This window comes from Neurospora hispaniola (genome assembly GCF_033458365.1).
Source record: "Neurospora hispaniola strain FGSC 10403 chromosome Unknown B0T23scaffold_1, whole genome shotgun sequence".
Classification (NCBI taxonomy): domain Eukaryota; kingdom Fungi; phylum Ascomycota; class Sordariomycetes; order Sordariales; family Sordariaceae; genus Neurospora; species Neurospora hispaniola.
In genome coordinates, this window is record NW_026944406.1 from 6435902 (window position 1) to 6458611 (window position 22710).

Sequence of the window (22710 nt, forward strand, 5' to 3'; positions counted from 1 at the left end):
TCACGAATCACAGACGCCCAAGTTGTTGATCATCTTGTTTTTGTGCCACGCAAAACACCCCTGAATTGTATGCTATGTCGCCAGAATCCCTGAAAGCCCGACCGTCACGCCTCCAAATGGATCCCAAATGCTGACTAGGTTTGCAGGCGGCAGATCGACTGCCGGAGGAAGCCCCAGATGCACTGTAAAAGAGAATGCACACCCTCGCAAACACCCGGTGAGATAGAAGAGAAGGACGACAAAGCACTAAGGAGAGCGATACGCTTATTTCTCCTTCTTGGGCTTGGCACCCTTGACCTTGGCAGTGCCGCGGAGGGTCTTTTGGCGGTTCTTGCGCTGCTTGCCTGTTGAATGTTAGTGATGGATTGGGAGGCATGGGGGTAACTGAAAACATACGCTGCTGGCGGGAAGCCTTCTCAATCTTGGAGGCAAGGCCGACACGGACAAGACGGTAGTGGGGCTCGAACTTCTTCATGGCCTCGGGGGAGTCATAGACGAGGGCGAAGCCAGTGGTCTTGCCACCACCGAACTGGGTGCGGAGACCGAAGACGTTGACCTGGTCCTTGGTGGCCTTGTAGAGGGTGGCCAGCTTCTCGCGGAGCTCGTCCTTGGAGATGTTAGGACGGTTGGGGTGGAGGATATCCCTGTAGTGGTTAAAAAAGCAGGAGTAAGCAAGACTGTCCTTAAGTTGTTGAGGGAGCAACAACCGCGCATAGCAAAGCAGCTTTGGACTTGATGTGTCTCCTTCTCCGCCTCCCTCAGATTTGTATCACGATCACCGAAGCGAAACGCGACAAACCACCGCCCACTCTCCACTCGAGACGTCGTTGCGGTATCTTTCTTGTCTGTTTTGCCCCCAATCACCATGATCCGCATCATGATCCCCCGCGAAACCGCTAGTCTTTCAGCAAGGGTCAAAAGTATTTGTTTCCTTGTGTTTGTGTCCCATCTCTTTCTGGCCTCTTGAGCATCAAGGCTATTGATTTCGCAGGGTACAAATGGTGGATGATGATGGATGTGAGGTCATGGTTGACTCGATCGATCGCGCATCTCGGTGGAAGGAGGGGTCTGTTGGTGGTTTTGTCGCATTCGCTTGGTGGGACTTCGATGGAAGTATTGCTCGGATATGCTCTGTGAAAGACAAAATGAAGGTAGACATGATCAAACATATCCATTGCTGCCTTGCTGCCACGGCGTTGACTCTTGGTCAGATTGGCAGGAGGGCAACGTACACGACCATCTGCTTGCGGCCAAGCAGAGGGTTGCGGATGAACTTGCGAGTGCGCAGGGTGACGGGGGAGTCGGAGTCAGCCATCTTGGTGTCTTGCGGGCGAGTTGACGATCAAGACCGAGAAGTGCAGCGGCGGACGGAGGAGCGGTTGTGCTTTTTTTGAAGTCGTTTTTTGCACTCGCCGCGCACGGGGCACACGACAACTTGCGGTGGAGCCACTGAGAAAATTCCACTCTCGTGCCGCTTAATTGGGTGCAAGCCCTAATCGTGTGGGAATGTGGCCTGGGATGTGAGGCGTAAATCTTGGCGTTTCTGCTTTGGGAGTGCAGGGTGGCTCGTGCTGCACCTCACCTCCCCGAAAAGTGCACGGGCCTTGTCAAGACAGCGGGACTTGGTTGTCGTCCCAACTGGGATCGTCCAAATAAACAATCAACAAACATGTGGCCGGGGACATGCTCTCATCAATAAACCATGATAGGGTTTGCTCTTTTTATTTTATTCTGTCATCTACGATGTAAAGCCAGGTCTAGGACACAGCCATACCTGTTTTGACTTTTCACTGGCTGTCTAGCCGTCGTCTCAGAGGAATGAAGCGGACAATGCGACAATCAAGGCTGACCGATAAGCTCTTATCAATTACACACACCACCCCGGCGTCAAGCTCGAGCCTACTCCCTCCAGCTCCCCTACCTAGTTCCGCCTCAACTGACAGATGTGTATCGGCATCAGATGATTATAGAACGGCCCAGTCTGCTCAGATCTAGGCGGCACCGGAAACTCCGCATGAACCACCTCCAACCCCCTGCCCTCACACACGCTCAGAAAGCTCTCATACGTCTCCCGATTCCTCTCTGTCGCCGCAATCACCACCTCCACCTTGGGAAATAGTTCGACTACTTCCTCAACCGTGGCCACCAACGCCGGAATAACGCTTTTATCATACGTGATATCCGCGCCCAGCACCACGTCCACTTCCCGTCCTCCGTTCCATTGCGCCTCCTCGGTGCCGACAAGCGCGTGACCCCACCATAGCTCCATCGGCTGGACGGCATCAGACCCCTGGAGCCCGTTGAGGAACAAGCTGTCAGGCAAGTTGGCCACGACTTCGTCTGACCCGTCGGTGGCGATGACGTGTTTGGCCCCGAGATACTTGGCGCAGAGGATAGAAACGTAGCCTGTTCCTGCGCCGAGTTCGAGCACACGCTTGCCGCAGACGAGGGAGGGATGCGTGAGGAGGTACTGCCCCAAGTGAAGGGAGGCTTCCCAGGTGCGTAGGCCGGTGGTGCCGGAGGCGGCGATGAGGTTGCGGGATTCTAGGAGGGTGATGTGTGGCTCCTCGTCAGGAGAAGCCGACGATACCTCTTCCCGGCCCGGTTGATCCGGATCTTGTTCAAAGGCATAACTGCCGACGCCGAGATTTTGATCGAGAAGAGACAGGTGGTAAGTGACGTAGCACTTTTGCTGCGCGGCAACGGCCTCGGAGGGTAACCGCAGCGAGAGCAGATGGGATAATCTTGTGTAGAGATTGTCCGAGAGGCCCTAGTAAAAGATGGCAAAAGAAACAACTTGGTGAGGAAACGTGCTACGAGGGGGTGGTAGGTAACTTGGATTTGAACTTTGCAGCAGCCAGCCGAGACCTTCTTACTTCAACGCATGGAACTGAAATGACCATTACAGAAACTTACATATTGGTCCCAATCCTCGATACTTTCCTCAATCCGTTTCACCAGCTCTTTCAGGATCCTCAGCTGATACCGCGGAGGCGCGGGATTCTTGATGTCCTCGCTGAAAAGCTGCTCGTACAGTGTCTCCTGGACTGATGCATCGCACAGGTACTCGCCGTCGGGGAAGTCCACGACCGGCTCCAGTTGGAGGTATTGCCGGCAAAAGCGAGCAATTTGCATATGCTTGCGCTTTATTTGGGTCGTTCTAGCCATTGTTGTTATGTGGTTTGCCGGCAGCACAGCGAGGCAATGATGACGTGGTGACGGCGGTCGTTGACTGACAAAAGTTCATTTCAGCGACTTTTGTGAAGTTCCAAAGTCGGATGCCGCGGGCCCACTTTTCCTTCTCGTTCGGCGCAGTCCAGTCACGTGTGCCCTCGCCGCTCTTCCCCCTTTTCGCGCTTGGCAGTTATCGACCAACGTCGACACTCGCTCATTCTCAGAGAACCCAACCGTTGAGCAACCTTCAGCGCAGTCATGCCCACTCTCCCGAGTGAACCTGAATGGCCATCAGAAATCTACATTCGACGGATGTCACTGTCAATCTTCACCACGACAGAAAGTGGCGCACCACTAACAAAAGCGCAAGAAACCAATGCACCAAACCGTGATCCAATGTCGATTGGTACCGGCTATCGACCTTAGGGCCACGAGCCTTGCTCTCACAAACCATTCCAGCTGGGTACACAAAGGCCTGCAAGAGTCCGATACTATCAGAGATGATGGCCATGCGGGAACGGAAGTGAACAGTTGAGGGCCGGGAACCCCCACCACGGGTTTCCAAGCGGAGACGCCTCCTGACCGTTGACTGGAGCTGGAACGGTCCGAACGGGATACCGAGTTCGACTTGATTATCCGAGTTGGGAACAAGGAAGCCGGGAAACCCCCAAAGACAAGGGAAGCACAGCATCTAAGCGAGGCTCATCTAGATCCCACGACATCCTGCGACATGGTGCCGGAAGTGCAGAAAGATTGATGGCCAGCAAGCAACCTTTCATACTCGAAGTCGCCAGCCGAGACGGACGGTGACGAGATTGATGTGATAGGTGTACCTACCTACAGACAAGGTAGTGCCGTTTATCTACTTGTCTGGTGTCCATTGTTCTTCAGGCTACTCGATCCCCCCTGAACCGCTCGAAATTTCCTAACTCGTCTGGTCTATCTATGCCGCCGAAACTGTCGTCAACATACTACCCAAGGTGTCTTGCGGAACCGGGCCGTTACATCTAACCCTGTCCTCGCCAGGAACAATGGAACACGTTTCCCCAATGTTCTACACACTGTCGACATGACAGGGCCCGGTCAGGCCTAGGATATTGAGACCACTGCAAAATGACGAAGCAATCGACTGACACAAGCAACCTTGAGGTTGCCAGGCGACTGACTGAACCCCCGAAAGACCCAGCCCATTCAGGAACGCCAGAGTCCAGATCTATGTCATGACATTGACTCCTCGCTGATAGGTCAAGTCACCCATCAGTCTGCATGATGCTTCAACGCCCGGCTTCCTGAATACGAGTTTCAAGTACCTAGTAAACCCTCGAGAAATATTGGACAAGTGGACGGAGGCCTCGTCATACTTCCTGCAAGATTCAAAGGGGTTGTATGGTTCGCCATTACAGCTTGGTTTGGTTGACGGTTACCAGCCCGCGCGGGAAAGTCTGCCTACCTAGCTACCTACACTGCTAGGTAAGGTACAAGACGAGCACCACAAGGGCCGCGCCGCTGCTGCAAATGCATTGTGCGGCTGGTGTTGCCTCGTTCTTCCCACCTCGCATGTAGATTCTTAGAGGTAGGTAGGTACGTCTTGCCTTGCTTGCTGACATAGGTACCTACGACTACCTACCTCTAGAGATACACATACACGTCTACCCCTGATCTAGGTAGGTAGCTAGGTAGTAGTCACCCCCATTCTCAAGCGGATGTATTGATGCTCTGCCGGATGTGCGTGCCATAACAGGTAATTCTTCGCGGTCTTATTTGTACATGTACCTTACCTCTCCTGACCCTCTACATCCAGAGATAGGTACCCATGCTTGGTTGCGGGTCAATGGGTACCAGCATCGATCCTATCACCACCTGTACCATTTATCAAGCATCAAGCATCAAGCATGTCAGCCAAGTATTGACCTCTATTCTAGATGCCAGGCGGGTAGATCACCTCCATGTCGAGATCAGATTTATATCTACACGCCACGCACGCGCCGCTGCCGGATAGATTCGTCCGTCCTTGTCCTCCTCCACCACATAGTGCCCGTTCGTTACCTGTATCTACCTATACACTCTGCTCTACCTTCCCAGGTACCTAGACTTAGGTGGGCCTGGCCCGCTTAGCGTAGGTGCCTTGGCGCTAGACTTGGATTTGACGTCTGATCTGGAAAAGACATGAAGACTTGCACGCGTGCCATTCAAGTTCCCTCCCGAGACCCCGGACCCGGACCCGGACCTGGACCCCAAAGTCCAGTGCCCCGGATAGGATCCAAATCCCTGAAAATTCGGGATAAGTGGTAGAATCAGACAACCTAGCCCAATGAGCCAGGCCAGTCCAGATCCAGATCGGCGTTGATCCCCCCTCTCCCTTCTCCCCTCTCCGCGGAGGTGGGGTACCTATGTAGACTTGTGAAGCCAATTCGCCCCGGTGCCCCTAGGTACCTAATATGCCCGGGGCCCCTCGTTCTGGTCTACATACCTAGCCCTAGAACAGGTCCAGTCTGACCAGGATGACTCGACCTATCACACCAAGTCCGTTATCCCAACGCTCGTTCTTACTACCTAGGTAGGATCAGGTACTAAAAGGGTGTACGGCTACGATACATACAACCTCGTAACCTCCTCTCATTGCATCTGCATCTGCAGCCACCTAGAGGTAATATACTGCAAAGCGATATCTCAACATGCACCATCTGCACCTTGCCGGTTTCAGAAATAGATTGTGTACCCACGGCATCTATGTTCGCTACAGTACAACAGTCCAGCAACTGTCAAGGACAACCAACCTACGTAAGCACTTTATCTCCTTTTCTTCCTCTCTTTTCCGCGAATACAGTAACAAGGTGGTATAGACTCGAGTGACATGACCCCCCATCTTGCTCATGTCATCAATGTGTAGAGGTACTACACGAGCTCATGACAGCAAAATGAACCGCCATTACGGAATAAGAACTGAAAAAGAGGGTTCGGGAGAACAAATGGAAGCGGGAGAAGGCACGGGAGAAGAAGAAGAAGGAGGACGGGTAGGTAGAAAGCAGCAAGTGAACCTCTATTATCATTCTTCTTCAGATAGGGCGACGCACGGTAGGCAAACTAATTTAGCATTACTTTTCTTTCTAACTACCTGTCTTCATGAGACCGATACCTCCCGTCAACTAAGGTAGAGGTATGGTATGATGCTGTATCTAGGCACCTTCCTGACGTGCCGATGAACACACACAAATATGCAGACTCGAGCAACCTGAATCAACCATGGAACAGCACGGGAAAACCCCCTCAAGAAAATAAAATGAAGACAGAAACGAGAAACAAGACGCCCCGAAAGTGAAGAAAATGTTTAGTCTCCGAAAAAAGTAGAAAATCCCGACTGTAGCAGCTGTAAAAAAACAATTGAAGGAAATATGTCTTTTCTCTGACGACAAAGTGAATATGAAAATGCAGCTGCAGCAGTAGTGATACCCCTCCTCAAGGAGGGAGGTAGCGACATGATACCTGACCTTCTGCCAGGATGCGGGTTCTTTCGGGCGTAATGCAAGGCACGGGGACGGGGGTACGTTATGTTGTGACTCCTCGAGGCTGTTTTTTCCAGGTCCTTCCCCTTTCTCCACCCTTCATGTCCATCCCCTTCAAGCCCATCCATGACCATGCCCCTTACTACCCTGCCAACCGAGACTTTACTTGCTTGGGTCTCGTTTTTGTGCTCTGCTGTACTCTTTTCCCGACCAAGTTGAGTCCTGGCCGCATTCGTGCTTTTTTTGGTTGCCGCCCTGAACCGCCTGTGCAACGCCGCGTACCAACTGAACGCCTTAATACCCCTGATACCGTGCCTGTATTCTTGTTGTATCTTTGTGCTACCGCCAACCTATGATGTCCAATTGAAGACATGCACTCAATCCACACGCACACTGTAGGGTCTTCTCAACAAGATCAGACCAATTCCTCGCAGTTATTGGGCAGCTACCAACGTGGTAAGAGAAGCCGCATACGATTCGATCTCAGCGGTGGCTCGCAAGCGAAGCCGCCCTGTGTCCATCAGCAAGTGCCTGGTGACGTTGCTGCTCGTAGACCCCATGATGGCCAACATGATGGTCAGGGCCGCCGACCTGCACTACACTCTCACTAGGCACATACGCCTGTCCATTCGACAGACTGTTGGCCAATGTTCCGCTACCAGCTGCCGAAGACCCGATTGAGTCTCTCCTGTTACTCGAGGAAACCGAAGACAGCGGCTCCGCAGTATAAGTGTTCATGTCAAATGCCGATCCCTGGCTCTGCAAGCTTCTTCCTTCTTCGCCAAAGATGCTTTGAGGCTCCCCAGCACCCGCGCTTGCTCCTGAAACCGAGGTGTGGTAGGTATCCGTAGTGGTAGAGTGAGAACGGACAGAGGAAGAGTGACCAGCGCTGGCGGTGCTGGCTGATCCGTAAGACGCCGAGAGACCATCGAAGCCCCCGTAGGCAGTTGCGGAAGCAGCGACGTCGGCGAGAGTGCTTGACACTCCAGGTTGGGAGGTCTTGATAGCTGCGCCCGGGTAAGGGAGAGAGGAGCGAGAGGTGCCGGCTGTGGGGTTCGGCAACAATCGGTCGGCGCCTGTGCTGGTTGTAGGTAGCGACGCAGCTACGCCAGAGAAAGAGAAGTTGGGAGATTGGGATTCGGTTGTAGGAGTTCCGTGGCCGTGGTGAGCACCATGATGTGCCGGGCGATGGACGAGGTTCGAGCTTTGGTACCCCCCGTAAGACTCAGGAGTTGAGTCCATATACACTCCACCGTAAGGGGTCTTTCTGGCAGCAGAACCCCAACTAGGTACGATACCGACTGACTCATGAGTCATAGCATGCACTGGCGGGTATCCCGCTGCAGTATAATCACCGAATTGACCAGACACGCCAACCGCGGTAGGATCGCCGTAGGGGTTGGGGGCTGAGGCGTATGAGGCTGTGGCAGGAAAGTACTGTTTATGACTGGTCGGCGGCGGAGCTTGATGGTGACCGTATGCGTAACCACGACTGTATTGAGCCATCAGAGGATCCTCCGCTGTGCCAGGAAGGCCGCCGATGCCAACGGCTCCGGCATGTTGGCTGTAGTGGAGAGAGGCCGGGCTCATGGTATGTTTGTTGGCATAGAGACGGGCGTCATCGACCGAGTACCCAAAGTCAGAGGATGTATCGGGCTTCAAGGGAATGTCGCGGGACGAGACCTGTGGCAGACACAAGAAGGGTTAGTGATGGAGGCACAGACAGAACTGAAGAAGCAAGGCCAGTCTGTACTAACCCGAAGAAATAGACACTGCTCTACCCCTGCGTTCTTGCAGTTCGTGCAGGGTTGACCTTGGCCCGGGTCACCGCTGCATCGGATTTTGCGTTTGCGACAACGTCCGCACTGGTGGTTGTCAGTTTTTCTCAACGAAAGGTATCCAAGGTCGACGTGGGGCGAAATGTCCTCGAGGGGCTAAACGTACAGCAACAGCAATTCTCTTTCTCTGCGGCTGCGACTCCGCATCTATCGCCGACGAAGATCCTTGATCAGACATGCTGAGGGCTCCAACACCGAGTGCAACAGACGCTGAGCCTATTCTTCCTTGCGAGTGATGTCCGTGGTGGGGGTGGGCAGAGTGGTGCTCCGAAGAAGAGTAGCTCCGACGTGCTTCGGTAGAATATGGACCGCCGTGGCAAAAGTAAGGTGGGCCGGCGCGACTACTATATCGTCTTTGATCGTGTGTGTGGTGGCCGTGATGGGGAGGGGTATAGCAGGTCTGGGACACCATTTCCTTATGTTGTTTCGTCCGATGTCTTTCCAGCCACACCTCAGCTAAACCTCGGAACCGTAATCTGTCTCTCTGTTTTGCCTGATCGGACTTTGCTTGCAACCCTTTTGCCTTTTGGCCTGAACTGATAGGATTTGCCCGTGTCAGATTTCTGATGGCGATCAAAAGCCTTGAAACTCCGCCTGGCGTCGTTGTTAGACACTGATCAGGGACTGATCCTTGCAAGAGGCAGTGGTGTGCAGGTCCCGAGAGACTTGCTCGGCGGTGGTAGCTCGTAGGGGCTAGGTGCTGCAGGGCGACCTCTTCGAACTGCTGCAGCTGGCAACAGGGATGTGAATTATTGCTAGAGAGGTGACAATGCTGCGGAAAGTTACGAAGAAACTGTTCGTCTGGTTCGGACTCCTAGGAAGCGTGAAGGTGGGGTGGATGTGTTCTGAGTGGGTGGTGATCGGACACAGCAGCGCCAAATGCAGACGGGGCAGACTCTGGACTGGATCCTTTCTGTCTGATTGCCCTTGATCCGGACTTGACTCGATTGTTCACGGTAGATTAAGCCCGATAAGGAGAGCTGGTGTGAGAACAGACTCAGAATCCCTCGGTGGCCTGGCTGAGAACGTGCTGTCTATGGTTGTCTAGGTATCCTAATGCGTAAGGTATGCGTGTCTTGTGTTGCGCTCCAGCTACTAGATAGGAGACCTGGGACCTGATTGACGTACGTTTTGTGAGCGAGTGTTCATGCTAAAGCTGCCAGTCAAGCTTTGTCCCACACACCATCCCCCCGTTCATTTCACTCTCACTCCGACTTTTCCTCGTCTCCCTTCGACTTCGCTCACTTGATTTTGTACACAACGGCACACACCGAGGACATCTTGTAACCCCCAACCCGGAACTCAGGCACGAAAAGCCTATTCTAGATGCACAACCCCGGGATAACCAAGAAGAGCAACTCCAAAGGACTGGGGGAAGAGAGAAAGGACAAAGACCAACCTGACAGGTCGCTTATTCGCGTACTTGACCTCGGTGTGAAGAGGTTGTGAACTCGGACGTTTAAGTCGTGCGTGCGTCGTGTATGTCTGTACGGCTGTAGTAATGTCTTGAATCTATAAAACTCGGGTGACCGCGGCCGTGTCTCTGTTTCTCGGACAAGTCTGTCTGACTGGGGAATCCTCGAACGAAGGGCTTGGACGTATGGTAATGCGAGAAAGCGAGAGGATGCCGTGCCGCAGGCGGAAAGTGATTCAAGACTGATCGATTATGTCGAGGATTGCTCGGTCAATAGGAAAGGGCAAGTGACCTGGAAGCCAAGTTGATATGAAATCCAACCAAACTGAGAAAGGCAGTGACCTAGAAGTCTGAAAATCAAAGAGAAAGAAACGAGAGACAAGACAGATACAGAAAACAAAGAAGAATTGTTGCAGGAGATGCCAAAGTGTTATAAGTCTTCACCTAGTTGTCTTCATGCTCTGATGACAGGATCAACAAGCCCCCCCTGGTCGGATTGTCCATACCTGAGCACGAACCAACCATAGGCATATACTCTGTTTGTAGTCACTTCATCGTGCAGTCTGGCCACTTAGCCAGGGCACTTGAGCCCCTCGCGGCCATAAAAGAAGCAGGAGAGGCCATCTCTGTACAGTATGATCTCCTCAGACACCACTTGGTTAATTACAATCTCTGAAAAACCGTATCGTCTCATGCATACACTCATATGATACCAAACCATACCCCAGCCTGCTTCCTTGGCATGGGCTGCCCTATGTCAGGCGTATAGGGCGCAGTAGCCAGACTAGGGGGCATATAGAGAGGTATAGGGCAACGCTTGTGTCTTCGTTGGCTTCTCCAGTACGGCCAGTCCCAGCCTCATCCTGGCACGAGCACTCAAGCTAGGGTACTTCTGGATGAAGCGAGCCATCGGAAGCCCACCTCAGTGCCATGCTGAAGGGCAAGGGGAAAAGGAAATGTAACTGTTGTCCATGTCTGCATGAATCCGGGACCCCAGCTGTGGTACAACAAAGTGCAAGTGCACAAAAATAGGGAGTGGCTAATTGGACGGTTCGCCAGCTCCTTGGTTTGGAGCAAGCAGAAGGTTGCGCATACAAGGTTAGGAAGCATCATATCGCGTGAAAGCGTATTTGTTTCGAAATTTGGCTCCGCTGTCAAAAAAGGGCGACGGCTGTTGTGGTAGTTGAGGGTTTCCTTCCCGCCGTCGCTTGTGATACTTGCATCAACTCTTGGATGGAGAAATACCTCAGAGCAGGAAGACCAAGAAAGGTCTGCAAAGTCCAGATGCCTTTAGGTCTTCTCACGGTTCGGATGCTGGCAGGTAGATCTCTCTCCTTGTGAAAGAAGGCCAGGGGAGAAGGGGTGGGGGTTCTGGTCTGGGGTCTGGGAGAAGGGGGCGAAGAAATGCGCCATAGGTATGAGAGTGGAATCTGATAGGACGATGAGAAAGAATGATGCCAAAACAGTGCGTTAACCTCGACCTCGCCTCATGGCCGACTCTCCTCCTCATTGAAGACTTTCGAGAGAGCATGTGTGGAAGTGGTGCTGAGAAAACGAATCTTTTTCCTGCTTGTGTCCAATAAGATTTGACTAGACAACGGTTTGGCACTATCAGCCCGTTTTCGACAGCGAAACGTATGGAAAAAGAAAACATAGCATGTATCTGAATCGATGGCGTTTACACAGCATCATCGTCATTCCCTCGACCTTGATAGAGCTACATAAGGTACACCCAGTGCCCAGTGCCAGCTGCCATCCAACTCCGTCAATACAAACCAAGGCACAGTGGAAACAACACGAAGGGAGTGCCTAATCAGGTATAGCATACGTGCGAGAGCTTCAGGTGTGTTTGCCCTTTGGCAGTAGCCCTGTATGTGAATGGCACAAAAGCCTTTGCAGACAAGTACCCCCAAGGCTGAAGGAAAGATGGATCGTATGCATGACAGAAAAGGAGCTCAAGGTAACATGTCAAAGATGAAGGAGAAGCGGAAAAAATATCCATATGTTCGCTCAAAGAGGGAATTCCACGTCCGTGTTCATGTCCATAGGCAACCCAAGTCACCAACCTCAGATTGACATGGGTGACAGATGGACTGGATTATTGACCTCGTCGTAGCACATGTTTGCTGAACAACCAGAAAGAGAATAGCGAGCCAGGCGAACAGAGGGGCTACTAGCCTCATATCCCCAGCCCATTGACTGCCTCAGCAACCCCTGTCCCACTCGGAAACATGGACAAACGACGTGTGTGAGACATGAGGGACATGACAAATACATACATGGAAGCCCAGTGTTACGCGAGTACATATGTACATGACTAGCATGTAACTGATGAGGGCTGCGACTGGAAAGAATCTCTGGGTAGAGGATCCCATCCATGATTGTGAGCTGTGTGGATGTGAGCAGGCCGGGCAGTCCATCTTGGGGAAGGGGGAATCTGATGAGATAGCGAGAGTAAAGCACTTTGGCCAGATGTCAGCCAGCCCTGAGCGACGGGGGTGCTGAGAGGGAAGGAAGTGGAAGGAAATACTGTGGGGAGGATGAACTGGGAGAACAACTGAACTGAACGAGACAGGACTAGATAGAGGACTCAAGGTGACGCAGACCCCCTATCCGAATGAATGACTGCAATGCATCTTGTATGGGTGGTGCGTGACCTGAATATTGACCCCTCCCATTTGCAGATTTCGTGTAACACTTGACACTGTGAAAAAGAGGGAAGGAAATCTTGGGTAGGTTGGACTTGGTTAGTTCCCTGCTCGTTTTGCTCCGGTCTTTCGTTCGCAGGAATCCTCCCACTTTGCTCTTTTCGCTGCTTTCCGTTCGTTGTTCTTGCTGGAAATCGAAGTGTTGTCCATTGTCGATTGTCGTCTGTTGATGTTGCACCGGCCGTTCGGCATCTGGCCCCGCTCATGCAAGGCTGACGAGAGCAGACGCTTCAAACGGATATAAATGACGATTTCCGCGAGAAAAAAAAGTGATAAGTGACAGAAGTCGGTGGGCAGAAGCGCAATGCCAAACAACGGCCGGGACTCAGTTTAGGTGGTGACAGGACAGAAGATGCCCCAGGTCAGTGCAATGTTGTTTGGCAGGCACAAGAGGCATTCGATTACATGACGCAGTCAGAATTCAGCTGTTCCCCCCCTTCCTCATTGAGTAAAGCCAAGGAAGGTGTTGCGACATGCCCAAGGTGGAATAGTTGCTCCTGCCAAATAAGCTGAACCTGAACTTATGCCCCTCTTGTCAAAAGGAAAGAGCTTCAGTTCGTTCTTTCCCCCTCTCTCCTCATTCCCCCCACTGTGCTTCCAGTTGTACTGCGACTGAGCGAGTGACTGCAGTGTCTGTTGTTTGCTTTTTCATGCTGTCTGTCGTGCGTCACTAGCGTGGTATCGCCAGGTCAGGCCGGTCTCCCTCTTGCTGACCTAATGCTAATGAGCAAAGTAGAACAACTTGAAGTGTTCAATCTTCATCGGTCCGGTCCCTCTCAAGTTCTGCTTGTCGTGATCATGCTGAAAAGAATCCGATTGATCGCAGTCAAATGAATGATCGATACCAGGTTGAAGTAAGACTGTCGAGGGTTGAGGAAGAAGAAGGCCAAAATTGAAGACGGACGCCATGCTGCCATGTACAGGGGCAAGTAGTATCTATGGTGGAAGAACCAACACCCCTTGACATCATCTCCTTCCATCATGTTGACAGCAAACACAACGGCATGGCGAGATTGAGCAGAACTGGAGCAGCGAACGGGCGCCGCCCCAGTGCCCCCTCCCCAGCCAGCCAGCCCTTCCAAGGGTGATTCGGGCACAAACCAACAACCCAAGCCAAGGAAGGTCCCAAGGAAGGCACCCCTGATTCTATCACTTTTTGCTGAGAGTGATCTGATCGCCTTGAACCTGCACCGGCACTCACAAAATGTGAGCGATCTCTTGCTGTCCACGCCATGAGGTTCAGTTGCCTTTTCCGATTTGTTGCCAACGGACGACTTCTTCCCAAGGCATGGCATGCCCACGAGTAGGTAGCGCCAACGGTCAATTCGTCATGCCATCATGTTCTGCATATGATTTCAAACGAAGAATAATTCCAGTACTACCTATTACCTACTCTTGGACACAAAAAGTCCCGCCATGGTAATAGTGCTGTGTGTAGGTACGTAGTGTAATGGCGCGATACTTACTGTAAAGGTATTGCTTTCGTCCGAAATTCTCACATTTGACACTGAAATGATCGGCCGGCCCCTGCCTTCCCCTTCCTGCCCACTCGGTCCGGTCCGAGAGCCTTCATGGGCACGGGCGCGGTACGAGACTGGACGTTGCCGATACATGTCCCGTTCAAAGAGGTCTTTCGGAAGGAGTTACTGTCGTTAGATCAGATCGATTGGAGGAAGGAAGCCCGAAACGGAATTAGGGAGTCGTCCGTCGGTTCCTCTTCTACTTGCATGTCACGCGACTGCACCTGCAACTGCAACTTGAACTCCTAATCTGCTTCAGTTGCCAGCTGTCATCGTCAAACACGAGAGAGTCTCCAACCCTCCAGTCCGACATCCATCCAATACATCGCCCGACTGTCGACCGTTGATGGTGATCGATGGCTCGGCAACGCCCAACAGTCAAGTTCCGAGCATACAACACATCGTTATCAGCAGCCAAGATTACCGACGAGGGCAGTTCGTATCGACTTGACGCTGCCAGGCCTCAAAAGCCTATAACAGGCCCCAATGTTGCGCCCCCAAGCAAGCCAGAAGCGAGCCTAGAAGCATGGCAATGTAAATGTTTGTCGGAAGGGCCCTCGGCCAATGATATATAACCTAGACCTCGAACTGCATATCGTGGCAGATCCCCTAAATCTGAAGTTGGGTGCTAGTCCTCCAATCCTTCCGCCAGTCGCCGCTTCGCCTCACGTCCAAGCAGGTTTGTGTGGCATCAACGGCAAAATCGGCAGCGACTATTCGGACGGACCCTTCCATCAATCTTCGGAGACGAAACGCCAGCACGAGGTGCGGATAGATATATGACACACATGCCAACAAGACAAGATTGGCGAATGGCTGCACTCGAATTTGAGGGTGTCGTTGGGGGGATTGCCGTTGGGGAAGAATTTGGACGGCCTAGGCTCGAAGAAAGGCGTTCGGATAATTGCAGTGGCCCATGGTACAGTATCCGCCGTCCGCGCTGTCAACGAAGCTCTTGATGTGCCCTTGCTGTTCTGCCCCCCGACATGCACATACCCGTCCCCCTCGTTGCCCAGTGGTTGCACGTACTGCCCGCTAAAACTGCAAGACATGAGAGATGGTGTCGTAGTTGACGAATGAGCTTGAAGCTGACAGCTAGTTCCGATTTTACAGGTCCGTCAAGGAAACACTTGTGTGCCCTGTTGCTCTCACCCTCTCGACATCTTCGTCGTCCCTGTCCACGTCGCAACCGAAATCAAACCTCCTCGGAACTCGCCCAGAGCTGGGATAGAACCCTTCAACCTCGTGGCTTGCAGATATTGAAGTGGCCCTGACATGATCAAAACCCGCAACACGAGATTTTGCGCCGCACACTAGCCTCTCACGTCTCCGCAAGCCACGAGAGTATGAAACCAGCGTCATCAGAAACACATCCATCGCAACCTGATTCGAGGGGAGCCCAGAGGGAGCATGGGGTTCGGATCGGATAAAAAAGAGTCTGTGATTTTTCTGTCCGAAGTGGCTGCAGTCGAGGGTTCCGATCGACCGTCTTCGCTTGTCCAGCAAATACCCTGGGGCGACACAATCTCGATGGCCCATCCAAATGGTGTCAAACCACTGTGTTATCTCCCTGACTCCAGATTGTCATATCCCATCCATGGCCACAACTGCTCCCTCGATCATTTTCTGTGCACTCGATGGATTGATGGCGCGCTTCTACCCGTCGCCTGCAAATCACCATCACCAACGAGATTGACCCAGACCTGGCAAACCTAAAAGACAAACAAGGCCTGCAAGGATACTCCCGATGCTTGAAGAAGCAGTGCTAGTATTGTTGGCACCCTTGTTGACACACTCTGTCGCTATCAATGATGAAAACTCCGACATCAACTGGCAACCTTGAGCTATACCTGTTCAGCAATGCTGCAAATCAACCGCTACACTCGCACCACAATGCACTGTTTCAATCCACAAGCATAGCCAAACAGCGAAACCCCAAATGGTAGACGATCTGCCGGACTCGGTCCGACGATCTAACTGATATCGGGGACACGGCGGGTATGCCTGACACAAGCGAAAAGATGAGGAAGGGGTACCTTGCAGTAAACGGCTGGATGTGGGTGGCCGCGTATTGTGTGTGTGAGTGTGTGCGCGTACGACTTCGCCTGCTGTCCGTTGGTTGTTGAAACGGACGGACCAGAGGGCGTGGTGGCCGCCTGGCCGTGGGCTGGGCTTTGTTCAAGTCTTCAGGTCGCCGCGAGACGAGGAGCGAAGAAGGAAATGCGGAGGCAAGGCGATGTGCAATATCGTTTGATTCGCGGACAGCCGTTGACGTTGACGCCAACGCGTAACCATCGGCTGATGTTGTGCATCTGCTACCCTCTGAGGGAAGTTGTGAAAGTCCAGCTTCATTCAAGTGGTGCATCGCAACGACCAGACCCTCGAGCCAGTGGCACCTTGTACTACCCATTACCTCCCCTCTTCGCCCATTATCCGCATTCAAATGTGACGAACTGAGCAGATACAGTTGGCGGAGTAAAGATGCCGTAGCCCCGTAGTGTAGTGTAGTGTAGTATCGTTCATATTATCACAAGCTAGGAGGTACAAGAGCATCGATAAAGCTTCTGTGTGGCCGCAAAGCAAGTAAAACCCACTCACTACGCACGAGAGAGAAGTTCAGAGCTGACAATCTGATACGCCTCCCCTCCCGGGGCTTTTACATGCCTCCCTTGATTGGCACCTGGCGCGCCAAAGTCAAACCTAGTAGTTGACGTGGAACAGGTCGGTGGAATGTAATCGTCAAACCAAGCCGGGCAAGTCCTGCCGAGCTCTCTTCAGTCTCTGTACAAGGTTGGTTGACTTTGATGATAATGATGATGAGGCAAGGTGCGCTTTGACATGCAGTTGGCCCATCCATCAGCAGACACCTGCCATACACTAGAGGTAAGTCCAAGCAAACCTTCGGAAGACGGCGGTTGTCGAGACTTGCTTTCCCCCTTTGCTCTGTAAGGTCGGGCAGTGCAACATGTCTACATTGACGAAGACATGAAGCAACGTAGAGGCGAAATAGCTTACGTAAGGTCTCGTCTGCATGAAGAGAACTGAAAGGTCGGCTAGAGGTGCGCGTGTCTTCGTTTCGTTCGTGTCAAACCAATTAAGCTAGGTTAGGTCCGAGACAGTTGGATGCTCGTAAGCGATGGAGTAAGTAGTCGTGGTGGTGGTAGCCCAACATTATTGCATACGAGTGTCAGCCCTATTCAGCCAGACTGTAACAAGCCAAGGCAGATCTCGGTTCCGAAATGTGCATTTTTTTCGGGGAGAGAGATTGGCGGCGGATCTGGGGCGACAAAGATAGAATATGCCCCCCTAATGCAAGTTTGCTGTGTGTGCGTGCGTGCCTACCTCCTCCTGTAGTCATCGCGACCTCTATTGTCTCTGTCTCTGCCTCTGCGGTGGTCCCTGTCATTGTAGTCTCGGTCGCGGTATCGGTCACGACTACGGTCGCCGCGTCTGTCTCTGCGGTCCGAGTCTCGATCATCTCGGCGGCGGTCAGCATCTCTTGGCCCGCGTCTGTTGTCACGGTCGTCCCGCCGGTCACGGTCCCTTCGAGGACTCCTACTGCGCCTAGACATGGACCTGTCACGGCCACCACCAACATCAGGTCGAGAATCCCTAGCAGGAGGCTTATCACCATCAAGCCTCCTCCCCTTCAAGTCCTCCACTCCGTGCACCATCTGATAGCTATCGTCATTCCGCCACTCAACATCCTCATCTCTATACTTCCTCCACTTCTCCAACTCGTCAACACCACCCCATCCTCCACCCCCTCCTCTCCTCGCCGCACTCTTCCTCTTTGAGTTCGTCTCTGACCGCCACACATCACTCAGCTTGCTGACGCTCTGACTGAAATCCACGTGGATTCTCCGGTCATCAATCAACACCGAGTCCATCTTGGAGTAAGCCTCCTCGCAGCTCTTTTTGTCTTCGAACTCGATAAACGCATACTGCAAACTGTCTCCCGTCTTTTGATCCCTGATCACTTCACAGCTCAAGATCTTGCCAAACCGGCTAAAGATCAGCTCGAGGTCTTCGTCCGTCGTTACTGGGTTCAACTTGCACACGAACAGGACGTTCTCGGGCGGCTTGACTTCGGCAAAGGGTAGGTCGCCCATCATTTCCAGCGTGAGTGCTTGTGCAGCCGCTTCGCGCTCTCGACGCCTTCGTTCTGCTTCGGCGGCGGCTTCTTCGCTGGCTTCGACATCTAGTAGCTCTTCGCCTTCGGCGATGCGGACCGTGGCTAGTTGGGCTTTGCTGGGCGGTGGTGAAGCGCTTGGCTCGCGCATGCCGGCCGGGTCAGGGTACGGGTCGTCGAGAATGACGGTGTGTTTGATGCGGATGTCGACCAGGGGGTGGCCGCGCTCGTCGACGATGGCGTCGTTGATTTTCTCCAAAACATCAAAGCCTTCGACGACCTTGCCGAAGATGGCGGCCTTCCCGTCCAGGTAGTCGGTGTTGTCGCCGAGGGTGACGATGAATTGGGAGCCGGCGAGGCGGGTATCGGGGTCGGAAGGGTGCGGGACGGTGGCCATGCTGACGGTGCCACGCTCGAGGTGTTTGAGTTTGGGGTGGAAGAGGGCTGGGAAGGTCTTTTCCGAGGGGTCGCCGGAGAGGAGGCCCCAGATGGACTGTCCGCCATCGGATTCGGAGGACAAGGGACCGAGGGGGTCGCCGGTCTGGAAGGAGAAGGACTTTTGGATGGAGTGGATGGGCGAGAAGTTGTAGTATTTGACCTTGCAGAGTTTGAGGAAGCTGTTGGTGGCACGGTAAGTATGTGGCTTGTTGGTTGGGGTAGATTAGATGATACTGACTTCTCGCACATCTTGGGCGCGTAATCGACCAAAAGGTCAATCACAATGTCGCCGGCGCTGGTCTCGAGAAGGACCGACATCGTGGGCAATCGTGGGTGGCGCGTCCAAGTTTGGCGTGGCGCATGCGAGGGAACAGATATAGTAGACGCTGCCTCGGTGGTTGGGCTGTGTTTTCAGAGGAGGTTGTAGATGGGAGGGAAATGGAATCTTCGTCTTCCGTCTTCCGTCTGGTCGTTTCGCGCCCGTCAAAGTCAAAGTCAATCGCAGTGACGTTTGGAACTTTGGATGGCAGGCAGTTCGTTGTATGGAACTGTACACTATCATAGAAAAGCTGCCTGCCGCAAGACCTCAATCGAGACTGGCCCAAGCTCCTTCACGGCACGGAAACACGTGATCTCTTCTTCTCAAACACGCGCCAAAGTTATCCAACGGCTCCGACAGCTTGCATTTTCAGGTTAGGGTTCACTAAGCGAAGCATGGGAATCGAGCATTCCACTTTGGCTGCACCAGTCTCCAGATTTCGTTGCCGTCGTTCCGCGTTCGAGGTCCTGATCACAACACCAAGGAAGTGGTCTAGACTCGCTACTCCGCAAACCCGAATACTACCACCCCATTTTTGGGCAGTCGACTTGCTTTCTTTTTCTTGTTTCCCCAGATCTTGGTCGTCTGCGATCGGGATTGCAACACTCAAACTGTGTCACTGGCGATAATCTCGAATGCACGACTCGGATTGATCAAGCAACTTGAAATCATCGTCGCATGGCCGACAAACGAAACGCCGAGCTGTGCGTCAACATGGCGGCAGCAGCATTTACGAAGCATCTTCACATCGAGCATTGGAATCTTGTAGGATCCGAAATATGGTCAAAACTTGTTTTGTCTTCATTCTTTCCGCCCTCCCAGAAATGCCAAATCGATATCGAAAACCTGGCGGCCAAACAACACTAAAAATTACAAATAAACAAATAATAAGTTTTGTGCTCCCCTATGCATAGACAGGTGATCATGCGACGAATCCCTGGTTCGTAGTGTCGCTTTTGTCTGTCCCCTTTCTGTTCCGTTCGTCCCCTCCCAATTTCCATAACATGCTTTGTTGGTTGAATGAAATCCTCCGTGAACTGATGATGATGATCATGCTTCCCACTCTAGTGACACTCGATTCCTCCCCTGATCCGTGCTTCGATTCTTCTGCCTGCCGCCGCCGCCGCCGAATAGCCCCGAAAATAGAATGTCGTCGCGATGATTGCCAAGGGCGAAATTATCCGACCATTTGCCAAACATGGTTGTCCCATGTTTCTGCCATCTCGCGACACGGCGACACAGCCATGCTGGGATTCCACTTCTCCCGGATTCGGATTCATGCCATGCTTCCCGAACCCTCTGCTCGAACCCGGATCCTCGGCGGCTGGGCGAAGCGAGATGCTCCAACTGGGTGTGGCTCCATGACAAGGGTCCCATAGAAATTGGTAATGTCGATGTCATTGCATGACGGAGACACGATTCAAGATTGCTCCATATTGCTGGCCGGTGTTTCCCGATGAGAGTTGTTGAAAATGGTTTCGAAGTTTCGATCGACAATAACCAGTCCGAAGACCAAATGTGACACGGGAAAAAATAAAAGTCCAGACAGAAAGACTCCACGCGCAACAACAATAAACAAGAAACCAAACAACCCGTAAACTCCAAGCTAAGATGCAAGCCAAGTCGTAACAAAATGTCCATGCAGAACACAAACAATGTGGTCCGCCAACCTCGGGCGATCCAAAAGAAAATCGGGAAAGGCGGATGGACGCTCCCCAAGTTGTAGGACTTGTCAATCCATCAAAGACGTCGTCGTGATAGACAATCTTGCAGACGACGCCGTACGTAAACGCAGCTTTCGTCCTATGACGAACCCTCCTGCTGCCAAAAGTGCAGACGACAGCCCACAGCTGTCATCCTGTCTGTGTAAACTGAATGAACCTCCTCTGCTCATTTTCCCGTACCTAGGTAGCTTCCGCCTTTTACTCACCCCCACAAGCCGATCCCGCACTCCTCCTCCTCCTTCCCCTCCTCAACTCCCTCTCCGCCTCCATCAACCGTCCCTGCACCCAGCTCCGAAACTGCCTGTTCCCTTCCCCTCTCGTCGCCTCGCAGTTCAACAGCTCCGTCAGCGTGCGCTTGATGCCCTCGTTGACATCGCACAGCTTGGCTTCTTCCAGCGCCACTTCCGCTGCGTGGTGCAGCAGTGTCTGGTCATCCAGCACCGACGAGCTGGCAAGCGAGGAAGAACTGCCGCCAAAGGTGGGAGCGGTGGCGGTGGCGGTAGCGGACATACAACCGAATCCGCTGCGTTGACGCTGTCGAGGGAGCGGGGAGGAGCGGCCGCCGTCGTGCGAATGGTGGGGGCCGGAGCGCGTGGGGGAGGTGGAAGGGCTGGAAGGGCGGAGTTCGTCAAGGTGTTGGATCAGGGATTCGTGCTGGGAGTGCAGAGCGAGATAGGTCTGGAGAGCGAGGTCGCGGTTGTGGTTGTGGTTGTGGTTGTGGTTGTGGTTGTGGTAGGTGATGGAGGAGGGGGGTTCAGGCATGGAGTGGAAGGAAAGGGAGGAAGGGTGAGATAGGTAGGTGTTCATTTTGAAGGTTGTTTGGGTGGGGTAGATAAAGAAAAAAGGAGTTATGGTTGTTGTGGTTGTGGTTGTGATTGTAAGTAGAGAGGATATGCACGTTGTGCTTGTTGTGCTTGTTGCAGGTCTGATGTCTGCAGAGGTACTACTACTGATGATGCTGCTACTGCTGCTGCTGCGTTGTAGTATGGTGATGGTAATGGTGGTAGTACCGCAAATGGCCGGATCATCGGACGTGTGTGCTGTTTTCTTCTTGAAAGCGACCGGAGGTGAACGAGGTGCCTCGGTGGTTTTGTCCGTCCCTTTTCCGACAGTGTTGTAGTTCTGACGTATTGGTGAGGCAAGACTCGGGACAGCTTGGAATAGCTTGAGGATAGCTGTTTTGGTGTTGTGTCTGTCGTTGTTTGTTGTCCAACGAGTCGTGCGTGCTTGGTTCGCCCGATTCCGTGCGTTCTCTTTCGCCCCAACCCTTCAAGAAAAGCTGAAGAAATAAGGGGTAGTGATGGATGATCGACAGTATATGATGCGTTACTGATCGGCGGTGGTATGCCGGTGTGGAAGAACGCGCGTGCACGATAACCTGTGTCGAGTTTTATGTCGAGTTGGAGGGTCCAACAAAAGTTGAAGAGGCGAACGGGCCTGTTTTTATACAACTTGTTCTTCTTCGAAAGCGACTGTCAATTTCGTCGGGCAGCGACTGAGCAACCAGACGCTGGCGAGTGCTGCTTGTTGTGCTGTGCTGATGGTGTGGTCGGTGTGTGTGTGTGGTTCGCTTCGACTCGAACCTCCACTTCAATGCGCTTCGGTTCGCCTGGTTGGGTGGTACAGGAGCTTCGCGGTTTATAATGGAAATTCCGTCAAGCTGTCGCCACCCTTCTTTTTCTGGAACCCACAATCTTGTTTGGAAGGTCTGGAGGGGGCTCAGAAGCAAAATTGGAGATTTCGTTCGATTCGTTCGGATGGAGGTGTGGTTATGTACTTGGAATTGGATGTATGTCGGTAAAAGAGATTCCCTCGAGCGCCCTGATTAGGTCTGGATGGTGGTGGGGCCCTATGATGTTGTCGGTGTATTGCGACGACTGTGACCTCGACGGTGCCTGTTGCTTCTGTTGTTCTACCCAACTTGTATATGTATTTGCTCT

General features: G+C 52.8%; 6 protein-coding genes across 6 annotated transcripts; all 6 read right to left on the minus strand.

Annotated features, from left to right (window-relative positions):
• Positions 1 to 30: 30 nt before the first annotated feature.
• On the minus strand, positions 31 to 1462 carry B0T23DRAFT_372164 (putative 40S ribosomal protein S24). The gene is made up of 3 exons (XM_062836711.1): positions 1233 to 1462; positions 397 to 644; positions 31 to 344 (listed from the first exon to the last, which is right to left on the minus strand). Exons 1-3 carry the CDS (start codon positions 1313 to 1315, stop codon positions 265 to 267), a joined length of 411 nt encoding a protein of 136 aa, XP_062698066.1. The 5' UTR covers positions 1316 to 1462; the 3' UTR covers positions 31 to 264.
• On the minus strand, positions 1463 to 3237 carry B0T23DRAFT_372165 (putative methyltransferase-domain-containing protein). Its single transcript, XM_062836712.1, has 2 exons — positions 2917 to 3237; positions 1463 to 2770 (listed from the first exon to the last, which is right to left on the minus strand). Exons 1-2 carry the CDS (start codon positions 3166 to 3168, stop codon positions 1922 to 1924), a joined length of 1101 nt encoding a protein of 366 aa, XP_062698067.1. The 5' UTR covers positions 3169 to 3237; the 3' UTR covers positions 1463 to 1921.
• A 3859-nt stretch (positions 3238 to 7096) lies between these two features.
• Positions 7097 to 9105, minus strand: B0T23DRAFT_41903 (uncharacterized protein). Its single transcript, XM_062839690.1, has 3 exons — positions 8622 to 9105; positions 8435 to 8542; positions 7097 to 8360 (listed from the first exon to the last, which is right to left on the minus strand). The coding sequence occupies exons 1-3, from the start codon at positions 8925 to 8927 to the stop codon at positions 7161 to 7163; spliced, it is 1614 nt and encodes a 537-aa protein (XP_062698068.1). The 5' UTR covers positions 8928 to 9105; the 3' UTR covers positions 7097 to 7160.
• Positions 9106 to 15706: 6601 nt separating this feature from the next.
• Positions 15707 to 17190, minus strand: B0T23DRAFT_401851 (uncharacterized protein; the record flags this gene model as incomplete). The annotated part of the gene is made up of 8 exons (XM_062838620.1): positions 15707 to 15869; positions 15953 to 16007; positions 16136 to 16265; positions 16295 to 16610; positions 16756 to 16857; positions 16903 to 16927; positions 16958 to 17126; positions 17173 to 17190. The coding sequence occupies 8 exons, from the start codon at positions 17188 to 17190 to the stop codon at positions 15707 to 15709; spliced, it is 978 nt and encodes a 325-aa protein (XP_062698069.1).
• Positions 17191 to 17254: 64 nt separating this feature from the next.
• Positions 17255 to 19147, minus strand: B0T23DRAFT_41908 (peptidyl-prolyl cis-trans isomerase-like 4). Its single transcript, XM_062839693.1, has 2 exons — positions 18966 to 19147; positions 17255 to 18906 (listed from the first exon to the last, which is right to left on the minus strand). Exons 1-2 carry the CDS (start codon positions 19043 to 19045, stop codon positions 17496 to 17498), a joined length of 1491 nt encoding a protein of 496 aa, XP_062698070.1. The 5' UTR covers positions 19046 to 19147; the 3' UTR covers positions 17255 to 17495.
• A 1821-nt stretch (positions 19148 to 20968) lies between these two features.
• On the minus strand, positions 20969 to 21577 carry B0T23DRAFT_392916 (uncharacterized protein; the record flags this gene model as incomplete). The annotated part of the gene is made up of 1 exon (XM_062838036.1): positions 20969 to 21577. The coding sequence occupies one exon, from the start codon at positions 21575 to 21577 to the stop codon at positions 20969 to 20971; it is 609 nt and encodes a 202-aa protein (XP_062698071.1).
• Positions 21578 to 22710: the final 1133 nt, after the last annotated feature.

Bases quoted from the DNA above. Each gene is read 5' to 3' on its own strand.
- B0T23DRAFT_372164 (XM_062836711.1), bottom strand. From the start codon at position 1,315: ATGGCTGACTCCGACTCCCCCGTCACCCTGCGCACTCGCAAGTTCATC. The intron at 645-1,232 runs GTACGTTGCCCT...TAACCACTACAG, and splicing joins GGCCGCAAGCAGATGGTCGT to GGATATCCTCCACCCCAACC. The intron at 345-396 runs GTATGTTTTCAG...AACATTCAACAG, and splicing joins GAAGGCTTCCCGCCAGCAGC to GCAAGCAGCGCAAGAACCGC.
- B0T23DRAFT_41908 (XM_062839693.1), bottom strand. From the start codon at position 19,045: ATGTCGGTCCTTCTCGAGACCAGCGCCGGCGACATTGTGATTGACCTT. The intron at 18,907-18,965 runs GTCAGTATCATC...TGCCACCAACAG, and splicing joins GCGCCCAAGATGTGCGAGAA to CTTCCTCAAACTCTGCAAGG.
- B0T23DRAFT_372165 (XM_062836712.1), bottom strand. From the start codon at position 3,168: ATGGCTAGAACGACCCAAATAAAGCGCAAGCATATGCAAATTGCTCGC. The intron at 2,771-2,916 runs GTAAGTTTCTGT...ATCTTTTACTAG, and splicing joins TCGAGGATTGGGACCAATAT to GGCCTCTCGGACAATCTCTA.
- B0T23DRAFT_41903 (XM_062839690.1), bottom strand. From the start codon at position 8,927: ATGGTGTCCCAGACCTGCTATACCCCTCCCCATCACGGCCACCACACA. The intron at 8,543-8,621 runs GTACGTTTAGCC...GACAACCACCAG, and splicing joins GAAAGAGAATTGCTGTTGCT to TGCGGACGTTGTCGCAAACG. The intron at 8,361-8,434 runs GTTAGTACAGAC...TGTCTGCCACAG, and splicing joins AGCAGTGTCTATTTCTTCGG to GTCTCGTCCCGCGACATTCC.